Below are 24,174 nucleotides of genomic sequence, written 5' to 3'. Positions count from 1 at the left end.
TTTTCTTTTATGCTTTCCAGAAACAAGATATTCTTAAACAAGTAAGCCATTTACTTTCCTTTTTTCTCTTTTGACCATTTTTTAAATTTTTATTAATTTAGTCACAAATAAGTTATTAAGGTCTGCGACACCCTTAGTGGAACTATTTTGTCATAATGTTGAAATATTCATTTAAAATAAATCCAACTGGGCTTAGAAAATCATTTTGGCAGATAGAGGATCACTTCTGAGTACCCCTATCCTAAAGCAACCCGCCATCCTGGGCAGTGCATCCATCTTTTGATGCTAGCTGTGGATGAGCTTGTAGTTCTGGATCCAGCTTGAGCGAGGATGAATAGTGATGATATATTAGTAAAGCTGAAAAAATACATAAGGGGTATCAAACTTTCAAAATATCATCTAAAAGCATGAAACATACAGTTTTCTAACAAGACTATGGGGAGGCTACAAAAATCTAAAAATTTAAATAAGGCCTCAAAGCTCAGAGAGCATCATTCTGACCAAATGTATTAATTTTCCCAAAGGAATTCCCAGATACTATCATTGGCCTCAATGCATCATCAAACTCCAGAAAAAAGAGAGCAACCAAAAAAACTTCTAAAAACAGAGAAAAAAGTTGCTCGCCAAAAAACCCGGAGAAAAATAGCCAAAACCCACACAGTCATCAAAAAACAAAAATTCCCACATTAAATCCCCGTTAGTTCCAATAATACAACTGGTAATTCATGAATTATATCAAAATACAGTTCCACAAATACTTAGCTTGACTGAAGAGGCATCCTGTCCCCATACTGGATCATCAAAAACACTGCGCCGGTGCATGAGAGCTCTCTTCCAGTGCTGTGATGTCTAAACTTATTCCAACTGTCCACTGACAGTGGGCTACAGTAATGGTGGGGGAGGGTACAGTAGGGATGCTTTTGGCAGTTGAAAGAGAATGTCTTGGAGGTGAGCTGGGTCACCTAGTCAAGGTAGTTTTAGATGGGGCTATCTTGGAAAAGTCTCGGTGGAGAACAAACTCATGCTGATGTGTTTGGAAGAGGGTAGGAGCACACCCAACAACAACATGAAGCTATTCCTTTCCTGGTAAAACTTCAAATTGTTGTTGTGGCGGCGAAAATGTAGGATGCTGTAGCTACTATATTAGGAAAGATTAGCCATCTTTTAGTGTAGATTCAGCCTGTTCTCAAATCCTAAGTATAGGAGCTTGACATGAGGAATTACTGTAACAGTATTTTGACTAGCTGGACTAGCCGATGGGAGTAATTCTAGAATGTACTAATTCCCTTATTTTTATTTATTTATTGCAGTTGTATCCCACATTTTCCCACCTATTTGCATGCTCAATGTGGCTTACAAAGATCTGTTATGGCATCACCATTACAGGGTAAAAGATACAATTGGTGTTTAAAGAGATCAAGGATGACAGAGAAGAACTAAGCAAACAGTTGTAGAAAGACGTCATTCAGAGTCAGGGTGGAGTGGTGAAGTGTTATAGTTAAGCTACGGGTTCTCATGAATGACTGTTACTTCTTTTGGGGGCCCTCTTATTAAGGCGCATAGGCACTTACACGCGGCCAATGTGCGTCAGTTTGGAACTACCGCCTGGCTACTGCGTGCTCCGGGCGGTCATTCCATTTTTTTACATGCATCCAGTACTTGAGGCAGAAAATATTTTTTTATTTTCTACCGTGTAGTGCTAACCGGGCAGTAATTGGCAGTGTACGCTCGCTGACGATTACCATCCGTTTAACGTGTGAGACCTTATCACTAAGTTAATGGGTGGCAGTAAGGTCTTATGCCCAAAATATGTGCCAATTTTTATTTTGCCGCATGTCCATTTTCAGCCATAAAAGAAGACCTTTTTTACAGGTACGCTGAAAAATGAACCTGAGCGTGTCAAATACACGTGCCTACAACAGCACAGGCCATTTTTCGTTGCACCATAGTAAAAGGATCCCTTAGTTAGCACACAGAGAAGAGGAAGTACCTGCAGTGAGGTGGCCAGCTTTTTTTTTAATGTTGTTGTTCTGAGCTGTGCTGGGGATAGACCCTCTGAATGGCCACATTTCATGACAGTTTGCATGAAAATTTGATTTTTGTTGTCCTATTGAGTTTTCCAAGAAAATTAAAACAATAAATCTATGCTTGCAGTAGATTAGATGACTGGATTATCTTGTTACTTGTGATATGAAATAAGGTGGTAACTCCAGTTCTGATTATCTATTACTTTTCATTAAACCACAATTTTTGTAAAGTCTAATGTAATGTTAAATGTATGTATAAACCTAGTTACATTCAAGACACTAGTAATGCTTTTCTTTGTAAGTAAATTAATCATTTAAGTTCCTGATGAAAGTTTCTAGTGCCAGGGTTAAAACATGGGCAAAGATAGGACAAATAAAAATGCAAACAATGTGCAAATCTTTCTTCCTTTTAAAAAAGACCTAAGTGAAATAACCAATGAAATAAGACTTGGATTGCACACCATGCTAGACTGGGCCAACTCATTTAAATTCAAAGTCAATACTGAGAAAACTCACTGCCTTATTTTTTTTTTGTTACTGCCTTATTTTTTTTTTGTTACATTTGTACCTCATGCTTTCCCACTCATGGCAGGCTCAATGCGACTTACATGGGGCAATGGAGGGTTAAGTGACTTGCCCAGAGTGACAAGGAGCTGCCTGTGCCTGAGGTGGGAATCGAACTCAGTTCCTCAGTTCCCCAGGACCAAAGTCCACCACCCTAACCACTAGGCCACTCCTCTCCCTATAACAAATTCACGCCCCCAACGTTAATCACTCCTGAGCTTGCCTTACCAATCTCTGAGACCATAAAAATATTAGGAGTGATTGTTGATAGAAACTTAACACTGGAGCAACAAACGAACTCTACAACCAGACAAATGTTCTTCTCTCTTTGGAAACTAAACCGCCTTGATCACTGCAATGGAATATATGCAGGGTGCAAAGATATGCTTCTAAAAAAAACAAACTACAAACTGCCCAGAATACAGCTGCAAGGCTTATTTTATGGTAAATCAAGATTTGAAAGTTCAAGACCACTGCGTGAGAAACTGCACTGGCTTCACTTTTTAAATTTGCACTCTGGTGCATAAAATCATCTACGGTGAAGCCCCAGCTTATATGGACACCCTTATCAACTTGCCACCTAGGATCATCAGCTCGTTCGTACCTAAATCTCCATTACCCAGTATATTGTGGCCTCAAGTATAAGACTACCTATGCATCCACCTTCCCCTATATTAGCGCTCATTTGTAGAATGGTCTACCTAAATTGGTAAAACTTACTCCAGATCACCCGACCTTCAAAAAACGCCTCAAGACCTTTCTATTTGGAAAAGCTTACGCTCAAATCCCGCCTAACATGTCTTACGTCTGAACTGTACCTGTCAAAGCGACATATTGATCACCACTACTCTTTCTCCTTTTCCCTTCTTTGCTATTACCCTTTCTCTCTTTAACTTCTATGAAATTGATTGTTTGTTTGCTTAATTGATGTATGTTTTTACAGACTGTAGCAAGCCACATTGAGCCTGCCCATAGGTGGGAAATTGTGGGATATAAATGCTATAAATAAAATAAATCAATAAAACATCATTTTTTGCTCAAGGATATAAATCACCCTTGCCCAGATAGAACTAAGAGACTTCAGCAGGAAAGTACCAACTTTAAGTGTAAAGTGTAGTAGAGACTGCAAGTCTCTACTACAATGTAAGAGTATTACATTGTAGTAGAGACTTGCAAGGGAACGGGTTTTGCGGGAATCCCGCAGAACCCTACGGGGTTCCCCTGGGGATGAAATCAGTTCCGTTCTCGTGGGGATGGAAACAATTCCTGCAGGGATCCCATGGAGGTGTACGCTGCACTTGTGCCAACCTCTCACCTACCGAGTACCAAGCTCTTTGAGTGCTGTCTCCTCCTCCCATTCTTGCGGGGGTGGGTGGGGACAGGTTAAATTCTTAAGGGGACAGGTGGGGACGGCTTAAATTCTTAAGGGGACAGGTGGGGATGGGTAAGTTTCTAGTGGGGATGGGTAAGATTCCAGTGGGGATGTACGAGGACTGGTAAGATTTGTGTCCCTGTGCAACTTTCTACATTGTAGTTAGCAATGCTCTTTAGACTCAAAGGTGGCCATTTTCTGCTAAAGTCTTTCCATTCTTTCTCATGCAAAATACTGTTTGCTGCACTTCTAAAATACTGGTACAGCTATTTTTTGGGTACTGTCAAGCCAACTCCTGTTCTCAATCTAACCTTCTTTCAATCTTCTCGCAGTCTGGTGTCTTTTCTTCCTTTGGCCACCCTCCAATGTACAGAGTTTTTTTTTACATTGGTTCTTTCCAGCCCCAATTTATCATAGAAACCAATGATAGTATTTTATTTATTTATTTGTAGCATTTGTATCCCACATTTTCCCACCAATTTGCAGGCTCAATGTGGCTTACATTTGCCATAATGGTGGTTGCCATTTCTGGGTAACAGAATTGCAAATGGTATTGCGTTAAGGTGCATACATACATGGAACGTAACATACATGGAATAGGTCATGGTGTATATATATATATATATATATATATATATATATATATATATATATATATATATACACACCATGTGCTTACATACATGGTAAAGAAGAATACATTATGGTATTGCATGAAGGTTCCTGAATAATAACTCGGATTGTAACATACATTAGCTCATCGACTAAAGAGATCATATTCGACATAAGGATTAAAGTATTAGTGGTTGTTCATTTCTAGCAAAGAGGTTAATCGGTCAAGTGATAAGATTTCGGTTTTGTCTAGATCGTGTAGGATCTTATTATTTAGTGTTTAAGATGGATGTTTATGGTATGCCTTCTTGAACAGATCAGTTTCAGTAGCCTTCGGAAGATAGTTAGGTCTTGCGTTGTTTTTATGGCCTTCGGTAGTGCGTTCCATAGCTGCGTGCAAATGTATGAGAAATTGGTCGAGTTTGTGGATTTATATTTTAGCCCTTTACAGTTAGGGTAGTGTAGATTGAGGAATGTACGTGCTGATCTTTTTGCATTCCTGGTAGGCAAGTCAATGAGATCTGACATATAGGTCGGGGCTTCCCCGTGAACGATTTTGTGTACCAGGGTGCAAACTTTGAATGCAATTCGTTCTTTTAATGGGCACCAGTGTAGTTTTTCTCTTAGGGGTTTGGCACTTTCGTATTTTGCTTTCCCAAATATGAGTCTGGCTGCTGTGTTTTGAGTGGTTTGAAGCTTCTTAATGATTTGTTCTTTGCATCCGGCATAAATGGCATTGCAGTAATCTAGATGGCTTAGCACCATTGATTGTACTAAGCTACGAAATACATCCCTGGGGAAGAAAGGTTTGATCCTTTTAAGTTTCCACATTAAGTAGAACATTTTCTTTGCTGTATTTTTCGCTTGGTCCTCGAGTGTGAGATTTTGGTCAATTGTGACTCCCAAACTTTTCAGGCTGTCTGAGATTGGAAGGGTGTAATCTGGGGTGATAATGGTATTGGGTTTGTTTGTATTGTATTGTGAGGACAGGATGAGACATTGTGTTTTTTCTGCGTTTAGCTTTAGTTGGAATGCGTCCGCCCATGAGTTTATTATTTGGAGGCTGTGTGTGTTTTCATTTGTGATTTCGGTTATATCTTGTTTGAACGGGATGTGTTGAGAATAAAGGGGTCCCAAGCCCCCCCCCAGAAGGCTAGAGTGACCTCAATCTGACTCCATCTCTAAATAACACTAGTACTGGGGTAATCCAGGAGTTATGAGGTTTTGGAAGGAATTGCCACTGAGAGAGACGTTAGGTCTCAAATACCCGCATTAGTCCGCCTCTCAGCACTGGCAAGGAATAGATACCAGCCTTATGACAAACTGGATTTAAGCTACAGGTTATATAATGCAGCGAATGATAGCCTGATGTAGCAAAAGCATTTGTACTTACAGCCTTTCATCATTAAGTGAAGCCCACAAACCATCATTTAGAATGAAGAGTTTATTTGCATATCAGACTTTAATCAGGTACATTCATCAGACAAATTCTGGATTCAGCTGACCGGAGCTCTGCTGCTTCCTTAGATACGGACATCCAAACATCAAAACATGAACAAAACAACTTTTTTATGAAGATATCTAAATTTGGATATATTAGGTTCATATCATTTTGTGATCTGGGTTAGGATTTTAGTCATCAATTCCTTGATCTTGGCTTTTGCACTGCTTTTGAATGTCACACCAAATTCTAATGAGGCCTAGTCAGTGCCTTTTAGCAGTTTAAGCTGTTTAAGGTATGTAAATTGACCCACCACTATTCCAGTGGATGGATCCCAAGCGGGGACACATATTAACTTACAGGTAAAGCACGTCCTTGCTCAGCCAGTCATAGATTTTTAAACCTAGCTGGTATTTTTCCAGCCTGAGTCCTAAAATCTGGCCTTCCACCCTTCCGGTGGGCATCCAGTGAGGGCCTCTTGCTGTAGTATAATTATACATTCCCCACTTGTCACCCCCTCTGGAGAGGGGTGACACAAAGCTCGTCAAGCTCGTCATCATCCATTCCAGAAGGTGGCAAGCTATCAAACGAGAGGGGGAGTTTTGCTCTTATGGATTGCTAGCAGATATTATGCAAGACAGAAAACTTCATTCTTAGGTGGTATATTTTTGGGCATATGGAATTCCCTTTATATTACCCCACCCCTTGGGCCTTAATCTTGATGTTACCCCTCTTGAGGTAATAGCAATTTCAGGTGGATCAGGTCTGTCTATGGCTTCTATTATATCTGTTGCATAGCGCATGGGGAGATAATCTAATGTATCTATCTCAGTAGTCCTCGGAAGGAATAGTGGTTTTGATTAAGCATTGTTATGGTGGCTCAACAAATATATGGTTAGTACTCAGATTGCAGGCTGTTTTAGGTTGTAGGTATTCAGAATCCTTAAACAGGTCGGAATGCCTAGACCTTACTATTACTCATCATTAGCATCCAATCATGAGCACTAAAAAGTGGATAACAAAGGTCATGCATGGATCTTGACATATGCATAATGACCTGGAAGTATGGGAAGCATTTTATATATCCGTTACCCCACTTGCAGCTTAGTCAAACCTACAGAAAGACATGCAGCTTAAGTAAGCCTACACCAAAGTTAAACAATTGCATATCTGGTTGATACTAACAGGGTTTACACCTACATTATGATATCATAGCCAGTATTAGGGTTTGATGTTACCCTTATATCTGAGCAATATCAACTTCAATTTAAATTACATAAACAGAAATAACGGGAAAACTCTTAAAAAACAATTAGAACAATAAAGGAAATAATAGGAAAATAAAAATAAAACCTTTTAGACAGGATTACTGCTAAACTGAAAATAAAACAAAATATGAATCTATAATGTCCATAAACAACAACAGTAATTCTCAAATTAAGTATCAGTTCTAAAGTCTCTTTCATCGATCATGGTTGAGGCGGTGGAAGCGCCGAAGAATCTGGACGGAGATCTGGAAGATCTAACAGGGCTGGGTTTTCAGGCTGGCCTGCTGAAGGAAGTGGCTGGTCTTGAGATGGGTAGGCTGGTAACATCTGGTTCTACGGCTGAGTAAACCCGTATATCTTTCACATGGACCCAAAACTTGTGATCCAGTAGTTTGCAAGGTGTAAAGGTTATTGCCACAATCTTGGGGGATCTAACATCATTTGGGCCTGGATAGATCTTGAAGACGTACTTGTGGTGTACAAACTTGGATCTTTCCAAGTCTTTATTCTAGGCATGCACAATCATAATTAGTCCATCAAGAGTCAGAGTTTAGCAAAGGAATAAGCAAAATGACTGTATGCCTGAATGATACATTGCCATATCTTGGTGGGCATAATCAGTGTGAATTGAATAAATGTCAAGAGAAATGAAAGACAATGTAAACATGGAGAAAACAGTGCTAATTAAGTGCAAAAACAAAAGGGAAACCAATTTACATAAATAGGTAAGGATCAGAGCTTCAAGTTAATTCAACTTAAAATTAAATTTTAAAATTGGGAATTGGGATTTGGAATTGGGATTTGCAATTGGGATTTGCATAATATATCCCCACTTCTGGCTTGCATAATGTGCGAGACAGATTGGTAATTATTACGAAGACATGATCAAATAACAATGGTTAAGTATATGGAACAAAAGAAAAGAGTAAAAATTAAAATTTAGAGATGATGGTAAATGTTCAAGTTATTGATGTATGGAGGGCAATGTGTTGCAATCTATTGCCAATAGATATGGAATCTTCACCTGCGATGACTAACATTCACCAAGGGTTGGGCCCTCAGCTGCAGGAGGCCAGCAGGACTTACGAGTTAGATGATTCAGAAAGAAGGGTAGATTAGCAAATAGTCATAGTCAAAGCAGAAGACTAATGTGCAGAAATTTAAAACTTATAAGTAGTCCAGGTGATGGAAGTATCTTCTGGAATCACGATCGCTGTCTGTTGTAATAGAGAGCTCATACGTAAAGTGCCATGTAGGTTCTGGAAAAGAGGAGCCCTCAAAAATATTTAATATAGCAGAATATTTAAGAGCATAACCAAAAAGGTCTAAATTAATGACATCATCTGGACAAAAGAAATTTCTCATTGGAGAAGGTAGCGCTTCTTTTTCTTGTCAGAGGTCAGTTGTAGCAGAAGTACCAAACTGGAATAGGCGGTAGATCAGAAATTGGATTAGCAGTCTTCACTTAACCTACAGGACTTAATAAATAGAGCTAATATAAGAAGTAATATCTAGTAGTCAAATCTCTGCACAGGACCATTAGAAAGAAAAAAGTCAAAGAATGCATTGTTAGTTCCTTGGGGCACCAGTAGGTGGAGCATAGTTTCAATATATAAAATCATAAGTTAAAAGTAGAAAACAATTTTTCTCTGTCGATTAGATGTTGCTGGCACAGGAAGTCAGCAGAGTCTGAGGAAACATTGTGGTCAGAGTGTGCTCTAGGAAAATGCAGACTTTAACATGATATTTTAAAAGATAGAGAAAAGCCACTATCAAAAAAGAAAGATGTAAAAACTATATATTTCTATGAGGCCTCCTCACGTGACCTTTACAAGGTTTAAATAGGTCAAATGAGAAGGACAATAACCTATAGTCCTCTGTAATAGTTCACAGCCAATTTGGAAAATAAAAATTATATTAAATTTTAATTTGATCATTTCTATGCTTTCACAATTTGGGCCCTAAATTATGACAGCATATCAAGATTCACATACAGAGGGATAGCTAGAAATAAGCTTATATATTCCCAAGAATCAATTTACAATTTAGAGTATATTTTCAATACAGAGGAGGAGCCGCTTTATAAGCAGAAGACAAGAAGTAGGAGCATTTTTTTAAACATTTTAGTAACAGTCAAAAATCAAGAATATAATAACAATTTTTATTAATGCAATAAATGCACAAATTGACCATTAGGATATGTGCATATAGACCAGTATGATAAATGGAACAGCTTGTAAGCCAACATTGTAAATTGAATTCTAAACAAAGAGTTGCAAGGATAACACAGAATCACAGAAAAACCCATCTAGTTATTAAAAATTTGAAACACGTAATGAATTCCTGTATCATATACTGAGTCCAAAGCATTTGTAAAGATGAACTCTAGAAAAAATAAGAACTACAAGGGTTAATCTCTGTTATTCGGTCCTAAGGAAATCACGAAATAACGGTGTTTCCTGTGTCTAATTTGAGTTTACTGCTCACTGAAAGCATTGCACATCATGGTGACTGAAAATAGGGCTATACATCAGACAAAAACTGTAAGTTGAAATTTTTATATTAATATTTAATGCTGGTGTAATAAGTCATCATAGAAGTAATACTTCAGGAGAGGAAAACAATGTAATTACTTGATCTGCTTCCAGAGGTACGGTTCTCAATAAAAAGGGAATTTGGCAACTGTAGCCAGTCTTATCTGAACATAGCTCTGAAATAATAATAACCTGAATTTCTTTAGTTCGGATTTATCAGTTAGTTATGTTATGCAAGGGTTAATCTCCAAACCCTATTGAGAACCAGAAATGCTGGAACTCTATCGTAAAACTATAAATCTTTAAGAGGCAGGGAAGGAAGTTTGAAAGTAGTATTTAAGACGTGGAAAGAAAAATTAAAACACTTAATACATTCTTACGGAACACATCCCCAATAAAGAGCCAGGAAGTGAACATCAGCACTAGTTATTTTAAACAACGTCACAAATAAACAGTGTTTTAGATGGCATATAATATAGAACCTTTCATAGTAAATATCTGGAATAATTATGCAATTTTCAAATAACACATACACGGACGCACACCTATAAAATCAAAACTAAAAAGTGCTTGCATTTCTAGTGAAAGCAATTTACCAGAAATCAAAAACAATCAGGTATTTAACATCATGTCACAAATCAAACAAACATTGTTTAAATGAAACAATATACTATCCTGGAAAAAAAACACTCCTTTGAGATTTGCTACCACTGCAGTTGATAGGTAATCTCGCAGAGTAACCTTAAAGCACTAATTTAAAACTAAAGAAATGATTCCTTAATAATTAGCTTGTTTAGTTTATGCCATTTATCACAGGACACACAGCAACATATAGACATAAAATTAAAACAGTAACCTAATCCTGATAAGTAGAAAACTCAAAGCTTAGAAGAGGAAGCAAGATATTTCTAAATGTAGTTCAAAACCAATCATTGGAATTGTGCACAGTTAGGGTTTTTAAAACAACAAATATGAAAATAAATATTCCAGTAGCCAATCACAAGTCACAGCACACAGACAGAAAAGGAAAACCACACTCATACACAGACACAGTTATTGTCCCACATAAAGAGGTCCCTCTGTATTGAGGACAAAATCTTAATCCTAAATTTGGTAAAATAAAACATTTAAATTAGAGCTAATCCAACAGGCCATGAAAGTATACAAAGGCAAGCTTAATAGTAACACATACAATAAATGAAAATATACTCACGATTCATGCAATGTAATTTCCAGCGTAGAAAATCAATTGAGAAAGAGAACAGTTGGCAGGATCACTATGCCCTTCCGAACTCTCGGTGGCATAGGGAGGTCAACCGCAAAATAGAAAGGTTTGTTTCGGACGGAAAGTCCTTACCAGAGATCTGAATAGATGTCAGATCACCAGTATCTGGTGTTGGGTGCGGAGAGGAAGATATGATATAATGGGTAGTGAACATCATCACCCAATATGTATAATAACGGGACCTAATGAGCAGGTGGTCTACAAATAAGCTTCAGACCTGTAACATGCTATAGAAAAATGAACTAGATTAGTAATAATATATATTGACCAGACCTAGAACCTGGTACAAGGTTAGTGGTTCAAAAGGCAGCTTCAGAGATAACAAGGAGACCTAGAAATGATAATTTGTTAACAGTTTACAAAAACATGTGATGATTATCCTGATAGTAGAACATGCAGAGACATAACACAATCATACTCACGCATCTGCTAATGTACTCCAACATAGAGACCCAAAAATAAAAATTACCAATTGGCGGAAAGCTCAATGCTTTTACCGCAGGTGACATTAACAGAGAAATAAAAACAGCAAACAGGGAGGTACCCAAAGAGTGTGTGAATAAGTGGATAAATACCTAGTGTCAGCTATTATAGATTTATACTACTCTACCCCTAATTAATGAAAACTACTCTCCAGAGTGTGCTTCTAAAGGCATTAAGAAACCCGGTTTCCCAGCCAGCCAAGAACTATCCCGTATACATGGTAGAGCCCCCAAAAAGGGACATTGCAAACACTCCCGAAAAGGACTCACGAAACCAGCGAATAAGGTGTCATGAATCGAAGAGCAGCGGTCCAATGGGTTTCCGCTGACTATTGAACTTCTCGTGTACGATTGAACTTCTCGTGTGCGACTAATCACCCCAAAGGACCTGTAGTTTGAGAACTTCTCGTGTACAACAACCCACTAAGTGGTTTGAGAACTTCTCGTATACAACAACCCACTCAAAAATTTGTGGTTAGGAAACATCTCGTATATGACTAACCAGTCTAGAACGTTGAAAAGTTAGGAAAACTTCCCGTGTAAAACTAACCCTCCAAGAATATTGAATGCCCGAGTCAACCTGTATACAATCTCAACCAATGTCTTAGGCGTCCCTTTATTGCCACAGCGATCATCTATACAGGTAACCCCTAGGTGGGCAATAATGCCGAATCCGCAGGCCACTCCGAAAATGGAATGGAAGTCTGCTCCTAATAATTGTGATACCGTCATCCATTGAAGGATTTGTGGCCCTCAAATGGATGTAAGTCCCGGACATCGGTATCAAAGCCAATGGTTATAGCGTGACACTGGTAGAAAATAATAAAAAAGGAGGGAAAAGAAAGAATAAAAGTATGACATAATCCTAGGAAGAACCCCTGAAACCTACTTCAGAGGTAGCAAGAAAGAATAATAAAAAAGAAATAAAACACATGTAAGCTCTTCGGGGAAGGTACAACCATAAAAAAGTCATTTGTTGGAACACATTAGCCAGAACCAAAAATGCCAAAGACATCACTTGTCATGCAGCAATGGAAAATAGAATTTTCCAGCCAACAATCCAGTGAAAGGAAACACCGATTTCAACAAAAGGCAAGAAAATGTAGATTAACAAAGGCATTATAACATGTGTAGTCCGGAGCTATACCCCTAGAATAAATGAAATAAAGTTAAATACATATTAAATGCTTTTGGGGCGGGTACCGGATAGTGATTTGGCTAAAGGTGTCATCATTAAGTTAAAAAGGGTTGGTGAGAGCGGTGATCCTTGTGACTCCGCATTCAGTTTTCCATGGTGGTGACGTTTCTGAGTTTGAAATCAATGGGTGATATTAAGGTCTCAGGCCGAAAATGGACGTGCGCTGGTTTTCATGTTATGGCACATTAAAAAAATCCCTTTTTCGAAGGGGACAATGGGGGGTCAGCCGCCGATGACCAGCGTTTTGTCCCCTGTGCAGCAAGTGTGGGACCGCTGTATGACGAGCTGCCCATAGATGACTGGGTTGATGAGTCCTTTGATTAGCGCCGACGAAGGAGCGTCGATTCTCTTGGACCTGGAAACAACTTCATCGCTCAAAATCATTTAACCACCATGCCCAAAGGGGTGGAGGAGTGAGTCAGGAGTGTATGCTGAAACGGAAGTCGTTTACAGCTGAACCCGTGTCGGCGGTGCTACTTCTAAACCCTTAAGAGTTATCAGCTTGGAGTTTTTGGCTCCCGTGGAGGTTGCATTGAATGTCATCTGGAGGGTGCTCCAGGACCTGACGGTGGTAGAGAATGACTTTGCTTCAGATATAGTCTTGTTAATGAGCCACATGGATAATCTAATCGAATCATTTGAGAATATACAGCAAATGAAGTTCTACTGAAGTAGGAAACGGTTAAGATTTGAAAATAATAAGACCAGAAAAAAATTGAACAAAATGAATATTGTTGTAGATGATTAATATCGAGATTGTTGTTTTCCCAGATTTCCAGGTATGACTCCTAATGTTTTTTTTTTCCTCTGAAATGATTCCTCTTAATATATTAATTCAAAAGGAGTGAAGCCTGTGAAACTGGGATTACTTTAATCAGCGGGAATTGGATTGAAGATTCAAGGGTTTGTATTGTTAAACAATTTCTGGTTTTAAAAGGGAAAAAAAATGAAATCAGGTGTATTACTTTCACTAATATTGGACAATAAGTATGTTTCCAATGAAATTGATGGACTATGCACTGTTATGGTCTTGAAGAAACCAACCAGATGATCAATGTGGAAAAATGATTTAGATAAATAATAACTGGGGATAATCAGGTTAATACCACGTTTTCTTTGTTTGCTGTTGCTTAAATTGATCTCCTTGTCTTGTTTCACTCTCCCTATTTATTTTGTGGTCTAAGAAAGAGAAAGATTGTACAAAATCCATTTATCTTGTTGAGATTGTTTTCTTCAAATATTGTTTTAATGTACAATCATCTCTGTTTTACTGTTTTGCAAGTGATCCTTGTAAAATGAAAAAATTATAAATAAATGATTTAAATAAAAAAAAATCCCTTTTTTTTCCCAGGCACACCCAGGAAATGGACCAGCACGTGTCCAAAACACAAGCCTACACCAGCATAGGCCAATTTTGGGTGCACCTTAGTAAAAGGGCCTCTTAATTTGTATTGTGTGATATTGAAAAGCCTGTTGGTGGTAAAACAGCGTGTAGTTGCAGTCCTGCTAAAAAATGATTGTAGCAAGAGCTATCTGATGTAGTGTGTGATTATTTTATGTCTTCATCTATTGCACTAGGGTTTGAAACTTTTGGAATTCAACCTTAAGTGGCACACTGTGATGTTATGTTTTCTTCACTGTAGGTAATTGATTTTGAAGGTTTCAAGTTATTTATGAAGACTTTCCTGGAGGCTGAGCTACCAGATGACTTCTGCCAACATCTCTTTATGTCATTTAGCAGTAAAATTCCTCATCCCAGTCCACTAATGCAAAGCAAGTTCCTTTCTGGAGGTGGGTCCAAGGAAATAATACCATTGAATCACACAGTACTGTTTTATTCTTCTCAACAAAGGTACTGAAGGTTAAGATTAGTTACTGTACTACAATGTTTGTTTTATTTGATGACTTACAAGGCCCCAAGTATTTAAGTTGGGACAGTCATGTATTGTTTTTTGTTTAAAATGTTATTAGAATTCAACATTATGATATTAGAGGCAGTCTCTCTTTGATAATTTATTTTGACATGGTGATTGTCATTGATTTGAGTAGTGCTGTCACAGTTGGAGCTGTCATTATCAGAAACTACAGCCAGATGTGAAACACCATTGATGTTGCTAGGCATGTGTGAACATTCTATTATTGAGTTCAAGCCAGGTGAACTTCAGCTTGGTTTCATATAGACGCATTTCTGTGATCTTTTGGGAAATCTGTTGTACTTTTTCATGTAGTTTTCATGTTGGACTTTGCTTGAATCTGTGTTGAATTGTGCTATCACTAGTTTGCTCTCCTTAAAAGGGGTTCATCAAGCTCATCTGAGAAACCCATGGGAGCTCTTTGGAATTGGGTTTTGAACATTATTTAGAGAGCTTCATATGTCTTTAGTTAATACAGGCATGTGGAGGGCAAGTCTATAAGTAAGCATTTGAGGTTAAGAGGTTAAGTGCCCCCTGCACACATATAGCATAGTAACATAGTAGTTGATTGCAGATAAAGACTTGTGTAGCCATCTAGTCTGCCCAACAATATAAACTTATTACATATGGTATGTGATACTTCATATGTATACCTCATCTTGGTTTGTCCTTGCCATTTTCAGGGCATAGACCATAGAAGTCTACCCAGCACTGTTCTTGTTCTAAAAATTCTGAACTTAACATCGAAGGCCTTGAAAAGCTACACTCTAGCCCATCCAAATCTATTCAGCTATTATCAGGGCATAGACTGTAGAAGACTGCCCGACACTGGCTTTGCTTCCCAATTGCCACCTAATCTCCGCTAAGCTTCTGTGGATCCATTCTTTCTAAACCAGGATTCCTTTGTATCTATCCCACACATTTTTTAATTCCATTACCGTTTTCATCTCCACCACTTCCTGCGGAAGGGCATATTTATTTACCACCCTCTCTGTGAAAAAATACTTCCTCACATTATTTCTGAGTCTACCCCCTTTCAAACTCAATTCATGTCCTCCGTCCCGTCTCTGGAGAGAAAATTAGCGCTATTCTGTAAGGATGCGCTTAAGCTCTATAGTGTGTAACTGCACGGAAGTATACATATGGGTAGAGCATGGTGGACAGGGCTCTTAGCACTGCTCATAACTTACAGAATACTATAAATTATGCACATTTCCTGCTACACAGATACCAGGTCTGTGGCTGGTGTAACTGTGAATGCATTAATGTTAGGTGCACTTATACTGGGTTATGCTACTATTCTGTAATGACACCTGGGCGCCCAGATGTCATTTTAGAATACCCTCCTATCACACATTATCAGAGGGCCTAACTGGAGGTGCCCTGTTATAGAAATGCCCCCTTCATGCCCATAATAATTTTAATGAGAGTGAAAAAAATTTGTGATTTTTTTTTTTTGAAAAAAAAAACAAAAAAAAACTTTACATTTTCAAATCAGATTTTAAAATAAAATAAAAATTCTATTCCATAAAGTGTTATGCTTAAATTATTCTAGTACATAACTGCAAAGGGGGCATTCACAAGGGCAGGACATGGGTATTCTGATTATTGTAGCACATACTTTATAGAATGCTATCAGTTATGTGCACAAGGCGAGTGTATTTACACCTGCCATAGTGTAAGTGGTCATGCCTAAATGTTGGTGTGTAAATGCCGACTTAAGCTAGAATAAGTGCACAATTGCTATAATTCTAGCGTAAGTCGCTAATTCAGACTAACACAGCTACCCTCAGGAAACCACTATGGCAATTCAAGAAAGGTCACCTAAAGTTAGGCGCCAAAGTATTGTGCGCTAAGATGAACTCTGTAACAACAATTAAGTGCACAATTGCTATAAATTGTTGTTACAGAATTCATCTTAGCGCACAATACTTTGGCGCCTAACTTTAGGTGACCTTTCTTGAATTGCCATAGTGGTTTCCTGAGGGTAGCTGTGTTAGTCTGAATTAGCCAAGGGCACAATATTTAGCCGGCGTTGATCAGAATTTTGCTGACCTCCACTGGTATACTTTGAAATTCAATGCTGGCCTATGCCCAGGCTCCGGCATTGAATTTCTGGGTGTAGGCAGCCAGCAAAAAACATAGCCAGTTAAGTGCCATATTCAACACTTAATGGACTTAATGGACTATGAGGAACTACATAAAGATAGAACTGTGTTTTATGCGGTCCTATTTATGTGGTTATCTTAGCCAGTTAAGTGCTGAAAATCAGTACTTTAACCAGCTAAGTGCTGGCACCATCCCCAGAACACCCACAAAGTGGCTTAGGTGCTAACCGGGTCTTTTCAGTGACCCTATCCAGTTACGTGCCATTGAAAATGTCAGGTTAGCCTCTGACAGCCGATTTAAATCTTAAAGGCCTTACTGACTAGGAAGGTGATAAGGCAGATAACAATGTAGGCAAAGATATTAGAAACATCCAGCTTTAAAAGTCATCCAGTTGGATCTAAACTAATTTTGAATAATCAAATGGCTTTGGATTTGCTATTTAACCATAGTAACATAGTAGTTGATGGCAGATAAAAAAAACCTGTATGATCCAACAAGATAAACTCAGGAAAAGGTCTCTGGAAAAGGTTTGTTTGTAGATTAATCCCTTTCAAATATTTGAATGTCTGTATCATATCAACCCTGTCTCTCCTTCCCTCCAGGGTATATATATATTCAGGTCCTCAAGTCTCTCCTCATATGTCTTGTGATCATACCAATTTTGTTGCTTTTCTCTGATCCGCTTCAAGTTTTTTTTATGTCCTTAGCAAGATATGGCCTTAAACTGAACACAGTACTCTAAGTGGGGCCTCATCAACAACTTGTACAGGGGGCATCAACACCTCCTTTTGCTGGTTATACTGCTCTCTATGCAGCCTAGCATCCTTCTGGCCGTGGCTACCGCCTCGTTGCATTGTTTCATCACCTTGAAATCCTCAGACACCATCACCCCAAGGTCCCTTTCCTGAGCTGTGCTTATCAGTGCAATTCCCGGACATTTCTGTTTATGCAGTAGTGTGGTGCAATTTAAAAAATTACTGTAGACAGTTTATTTGTTACAGCGTTCCACTGAGAGCAACCTGTTGTACTTTTTTGGTGTGGAGAGCAGTATTATTGTTTTCCTGATTTGTGATTGTTATATTGTTTTAAATTTTGTATGTATGTTTTAATTATGTATGGCTTTTTGTAAACTGCCTAGGTAGTTGGTGGTGTATACAGTTTTAAAAATAAATAAATCTCTTTCTATCTGATACATCTCCTTTGGATTTCTGCACCCCAAGTGCATCACTCTGCACTTCTTGGCATTACATTTTAACTGCTTCACAACTAAATATCTGGGGTAACAATATGTCCAGTTTCCCCTGGATTATCAAATATAGAAACCAAAAAAATTTCATGAAACAATAAAAATACTTTTTAATTGTGAATATATTAATAGTGCTCAGACTAAGTGCATTATACCATACATAGTATAGGTTCCATCTCCTCTATAATGCTCTCCTCCATCCATCCTTGCACTGAGTTCATCCTGCCTACCAAATGTTATTACTTCTTGAAATATAACAGTCATATGAATATATGCTTCACTTATCTGCAAGGATGATACTCCTAGGATGGAATTCTGAATGTATCAGTGCTTGTTCAAAGAAGGATCCCACACTCGTGTGCTTCCAATATGCCAACAGTCCCAAAATATGTGAATACTCCTGTTCACTGTCTTTCTCCAACATAATCTCACAGTGCTGTTGATAATCTCAGCCTTGTTCTACTACTACTACTACTACTACTACTACTACTATTTAGCATTTCTATAGCGCTACAAGGCATACGCAGCGCTGCACAAACATAGAAGAAAGACAGTCCCTGCTCAAAGAGCTTACAATCTAATAGACAAAAAATAAATAAAGTAAGCAAATCAAATCAATTAATGTGAACGGGAAGGAAGAGAGGAGGGTAGGTGGAGGCGAGTGGTTACAAGTGGTTACGAGTCAAAAGCAATGTTAAAGAGGTGGGCTTTCAGTCTAGATTTAAAGGTGGCCAAGGATGGGGCAAGACGTAGGGGCTCAGGAAGTTTATTCCAGGCGTAGGGTGCAGTGAGACAGAAGGCGCGAAGTCTGGAGTTGGCAGTAGTGGAGAAGGGAACAGATAAGAAGGATTTATCCATGGAGCGGAGTGCACGGGAAGGGGTGTAGGGAAGGACGAGTGTGGAGAGATACTGGGGAGCAGCAGAGTGAATACATTTATAGGTTAGTAGAAGAAGTTTGAACAGGATGCGAAAACGGATAGGGAGCCAGTGAAGGGTCTTGAGGAGAGGGGTAGTATGAGTAAAGCGACCCTGGCGGAAGATGAGACGGGCAGCAGAGTTTTGAAACGACTGGAGAGGGGAGAGGTGACTAAGTGGGAGGCATCCATATTTTGCCTTACTAGGCGTCCACAGGAGAACTGAACACTATTACTATATATATTCAACATTTAAAAGTATTTTTATTATTGTTTTATACAACATTTTTGGTTTCTATATGGGCTATGTTAAATTTTAATTGCCAGACCTTTGACCATTCTTCTAGTTTTTGGAGATCTCTTCTCATGGTTTTTATTCCCTCCGGGGTATCCACTCTATTGGCTAACTTCGTGTCATCTGAAAAAATACAAACTTTTCCTTTTAATCTTTCAGCAAAATCTCTCACAGATATATTTAACAGAATCGGCCCCAGTACCTACCCCTGAGGCACTCCATTACTCATCTTCCTTTCCTTCAAGCGGATTCCATTTAACATCACCCTCTGTCGCTTGTTGGTCAATCAGTTTTCAATCCAGTTCACTACTTTGGATCCTAAGTTCAGCCCTCTCAGTTTATTTATTTATTTGTTGCATTTGTATCCCACATTTTCCCACCTCTTTGCAGGCGCAATGTGGCTTACAATACATCATGAGTAACAGAAATGCAGGAAAAAGTATACATTTAGTGATAACTGAAGGATTTTGGGTAGCATGATAATGATAAAACATGATAGTATTTTAACAAGCAAACATATTAAGAAATATTTAAGAAATATATAAGAATTATATAAGAAAATATACATTTAGTAGTAGCTAAAGGATCTTGGGTACCTTGATAGTGAAAAAACATGGTAGTGTTTTGGCAGGTTGACATAGTAGAGGCAGTTTTGCATGTGCATATAGGAGTTTATATTTGTTGATCATTGTTGTATGCCTTATTAAAGAGATGAGTCTTCAGTAGAACTTGGAACTCGGAAGTTAGCTAATTCATAGATCGTTTTTCATTTGCGCGGCAGCGCATTCCAGAATTGTGTGCTCAGGTAGGAAAAGGTTGACGCTGCGTTAGTTTGTATTTGAGACCTTTACAATTTGGGAAATGAAGATTAAGGAATGTGCGGGATGATTTTTTAGCATTCCTGGCTGGTAGGTCTGTCAGGTCTGACATTTAGGCTGGTGCGTCTCCATGAATAGTTTTATGAACTAGGGTGCATACTTTGATCGTAATACATTCTTTAAGTGGAAGCCAGTGCATCTTTTTTCGTAGGGGTTTAGCGCTTTCGTATTTTGTTGTACCGAATATGAGTCTAGCTGCAGTGTTCTGAGCTGTCTGAAGTTTCTTAATTATTTGCTCTTTGCAACCAGCGTAGAGTGCATTGCAATAATCTAGATGGCTGAGTGCCATTGATTGTACCAGGTTGCGGAAGACGGTTCTTGGGAAGAAAGGTCTTACTCTTTTTAATTTCCACATTGAGTGGAACATCTTCTTGGTTGTATTTTTCGCATGACTCTCAAGTGTTAGGTGTCGATCAATGGTAACTCCAAGAATTTTTAGGGTGTCCGAGATTGGAAGATTCAGTTTTGGTGTGTCAATGGTGGTGAATTTGTTTGTGTTATGTTGTGAGGTAAGTATTAGGCATTAGGCAGTTTATTCATGAGTCTTCTGTGAGGAACCATATCAAATCTACTTGGATTGCTGAAATCCAGGTAGATTACATCTAGAACATATTGTTTATCCAGTTCTTTGGTCACTCAGTCAAAGAAATCAATCAGATTCATTTGGCATGATTTTCCTTTGGTAGAGCCATGTTGCCTCGGATCCTGCCAATCAGTGGAGTCCTATAGGATTTTCTTTTGTGACCACCAAACAGGAGTATTTGTTTAGCATTTCTGCTTTTTCCATATCACTCTCCACACATCATTCTTCAGAATCTTTGAGTCTTGTAATTCCACCTCTGGCCTTCCTCTTTTGCCAAACACACCTCAGAAAGTCTTGTTATCCCACTTTACGTTTATAGCCACATTTTCTTCTCTGTATACTTTTTTGCCATCCTGATTTCTCTCATCTCTTTCAGTTTTGTCTGGTATTTTCTTTGCTGCTGTTCTTTTGCTTTACCTGCTCTGCATTTATTTTTGAAGCTACTTGTTTGGAGATCTATATTGGGGGAGGTTCCTCTTGCTTTTATTTACTTACCTTATATAAAGATCTATTGTCTTTTTTAAAGCCCTTTCAGTTTAGCCCACAGTTTTGTCCAGTTTCTTTATTTCCTTCTCCATTTTGGAATACAGGACTTTGAAATTGGTGTGAGTGAACTCTGCTTTATATTTCAAACTGCAACATGTGATAATTGTTGCTGCTAAGCAGGCACCCATGTAGACTTTGGACACATTTTCTCCATTCATGAGTACTAAATCCAGCATTGAACAAAGCCCCTTGGAAGGCATCTACAGTATTTTTACTTTTCTCCTGATTTGCAAATGGGATACCTCAATCCACATCCAGTAGATTCAAGTTGTCCAGCAGTACCACCTGTCCCTTAATTCTCACTTTTATGGTATCATTGATTAGATCCTTGTCCAGCTCTTCTGTTTGAGTTGGAGGTCTATAGATTACACCTGCGAAGGTGGAAATGTTGTCTTCTCTTTCAGACTATATCCACAGCACCTCCTCTTTCCCCCTTACTCCTTGCTTTTCAGCCACATTAATATTGTTTTTGTTTGTCGAGCCACTCCTTCCCCCTTTTCTGCCTTCTCTATACTTCCTAAATTATAGTAATATTCCATTCATGAGAATCATTGAAACATATCTCCATAATGGCCACAGTGTCTGAGTCCACCATCAGGGCTTCAAAATGAAGTGTTTTTTGTTTCCTAGACTTTGAGTATTTGTGTGCATAGTTTTAGAGCACTTTTTGATTAGCTTGCTTAGAATTTATATAGTTTTTACTCCAGTCTCCCCTTCTCCTTTTTTGATGGTGAGCTGAGAGGTAGTTTTGTTGGGAATGTCACTGTGTACTTTTCTTTCATCTGCCACCCCCTTCCTCCAGTTTAAATGCTTATTCACATATTGCTTGAAATTATCACAGGGCTCTTTTTCTTGTTATTGAAAGATGTAGACCATCATTACCCTGACCTATTTCCATCTATTGCCCTGACCATCTGCATATCTAGAGCTTTCTTGCTTAGCCCTGGTTTGGAGCCATGCATTAAAGCTGATTCTGCAACACAGCCTCTCTTCTTCCTTACCATGAACAGGCAGAACTTCTGAAAGTGCTGTAGTGTTGATAGTGGGTTCAAATCTCTCTCCCCAAATTTGGAAGTCTCCTGCAGTATTTCTATTTTAAGAGAGAGCATTTCAACAAGCCTGTGTATAAGAATATTCATTATAGAATACTAGTGGAACTGACTGAAAACACATGTGCATTACGGTATGATCACTTACACTAGCCCTATAGCTGCTGTAAATGTCCTCACCTAGGTGTTAGTAATTGCATAAATAGAAGTAGTCTATGCTTCATGCACATGCCCACCAACAAAGTGCACATCATCAAATCATGGCATTCACATTTCTGCTCAGTGGGATGCTATAAGAGGTCATTTATATGTATGAGTGGCTAGAATAGTGCCATCTGCATGCCTTTCTGATGCCTAAAAATAAGTAGCTCCTTATGAAATTAACTTAAGTGTGGAAATGTGTATGCACCAAAGGTAAAAAAAAAATACAAAAACTAACTTTGGATAAGAGCGATACCTTAAAATAATGTTGTTCAAGCCTCTTTAGCAGGCACACCTTTTCAGCTGGATTTCAGAAACATCACAATGCATATGCATGCAATAGATTTGCGTACATTTGGTCTCTGTTATGTGCACATTTATCTCGTATATATATTCATTGTGGTAATCCTGAAAACCTGACTGGCTATGTGTGCCTTCAGGATGGGGGGGGGGGGGGGAAGCACTGCCCTAGAAACCATCAAGCTTCTAGGTTGTCATCTGGGGTGTATTCTTAGTGTGTAGACCAAAATAATTGGGTAGAAGGATAGTCTATTGATCTTTGTGTCATCAGCCACTATATTGTATTATGAATAGCCCTGCCTCTTTCACCTGTACTTATCTATTATTCAGTCTCTTCGTATTTTTTAAAAGTTAATGTGATATTTTTAGGGGTACATTATTCTATATTCTGACAACATACTATGGGATCCTTTTACGAAGATTAGTGTGCCCGCTTACATGTGCAAAGGCCACTGTTACCACTGCTGGAAAATGGCCGATTTTTCCATTTTCCGAATTAACGGCCACGTGCTAATGTTTCCGTTAACGTTCTGTCATTACCAAACATTAGCATGTGACCCCTTACTGCCACTTATTTTGTGGGCAGTAAGAGCTCACGCATTAATCTGTGCTAACCTGCATGTGGGTGGATGTGCTAACTGATTAGCGCAGAAACACCCATTCTCTGCCCCCCAACCCCCCCCCCCCCCAATGTTTAGAGCATTGTTTGCATGTGCACACACATTCAGAACTTACCACGGGACGCCTCAGTGCAGCCTGCAGTAAGCACATGCTAGTCCTTACCACAGCGTAGCAAAAGGAACCCTATGCATGTTAAGTATTTATTGTGCTTTGATCTCATTAGGATACATTTAAGATAATTCCTGCCTAACCTACCTTCCTGCTTATTCTCGGAACTGCAGTCTTTTTCTTATTATAAGATTTTTACCTTTGAAATGGGGGTAATTGATATATTTAAAATCCAGTTTACTTTTGTCCTGTTTGCATTTTGTACATCTTAACTGGATAGTGGAAAAGGGTATATGTTTATCCCACCCACTGAAAATAAGTCCAAGTCCAGTATTTGTCCCAGTTAAAAATTTATATGTATACAATAAATCTGAGAGATCTCAAGTTCATCACTAACTGCAGATTCTCAGAAACTAGACTGAAGAGACTTTGAGTGTTGCCTAGGTGATATCCTTAGCCTTCAGGGCTCTTTCCATTTTGAACACTTGTATAGTCTTGTGTGTCACTATGTGACTGTTTCATTTAGATTCACGGAGTACTTTTCTAAGACTTGCAGTGATTTGTTAGACAACTTGAAATTGAAGGTTTTAATGCCTGTTTTGTGGCATTTGTATTCAAATGGTTTTGT

General features: G+C 38.6%; 1 protein-coding gene across 1 annotated transcript in view; it reads left to right on the top strand.

The window, feature by feature from the left end:
- Nucleotides 1-24,174, top strand: part of DGKB (diacylglycerol kinase beta) — an 876,561-nt gene that overhangs the window by 41,279 nt on the left and 811,108 nt on the right. Inside the window, exons 3-4 of the mRNA XM_030201293.1 lie at nt 21-41; nt 14,427-14,574. Coding sequence (XP_030057153.1) covers nt 21-41; nt 14,427-14,574 — 169 coding nt within the window. The remainder of the gene's footprint in view (nt 1-20; nt 42-14,426; nt 14,575-24,174) is intronic.

Source organism: Microcaecilia unicolor, chromosome 1 (assembly GCF_901765095.1).
Source record: "Microcaecilia unicolor chromosome 1, aMicUni1.1, whole genome shotgun sequence".
Classification (NCBI taxonomy): domain Eukaryota; kingdom Metazoa; phylum Chordata; class Amphibia; order Gymnophiona; family Siphonopidae; genus Microcaecilia; species Microcaecilia unicolor.
Note: the sequence above shows the minus strand (reverse complement) of the source record. Positions and strands in the feature narration are given on the sequence as shown.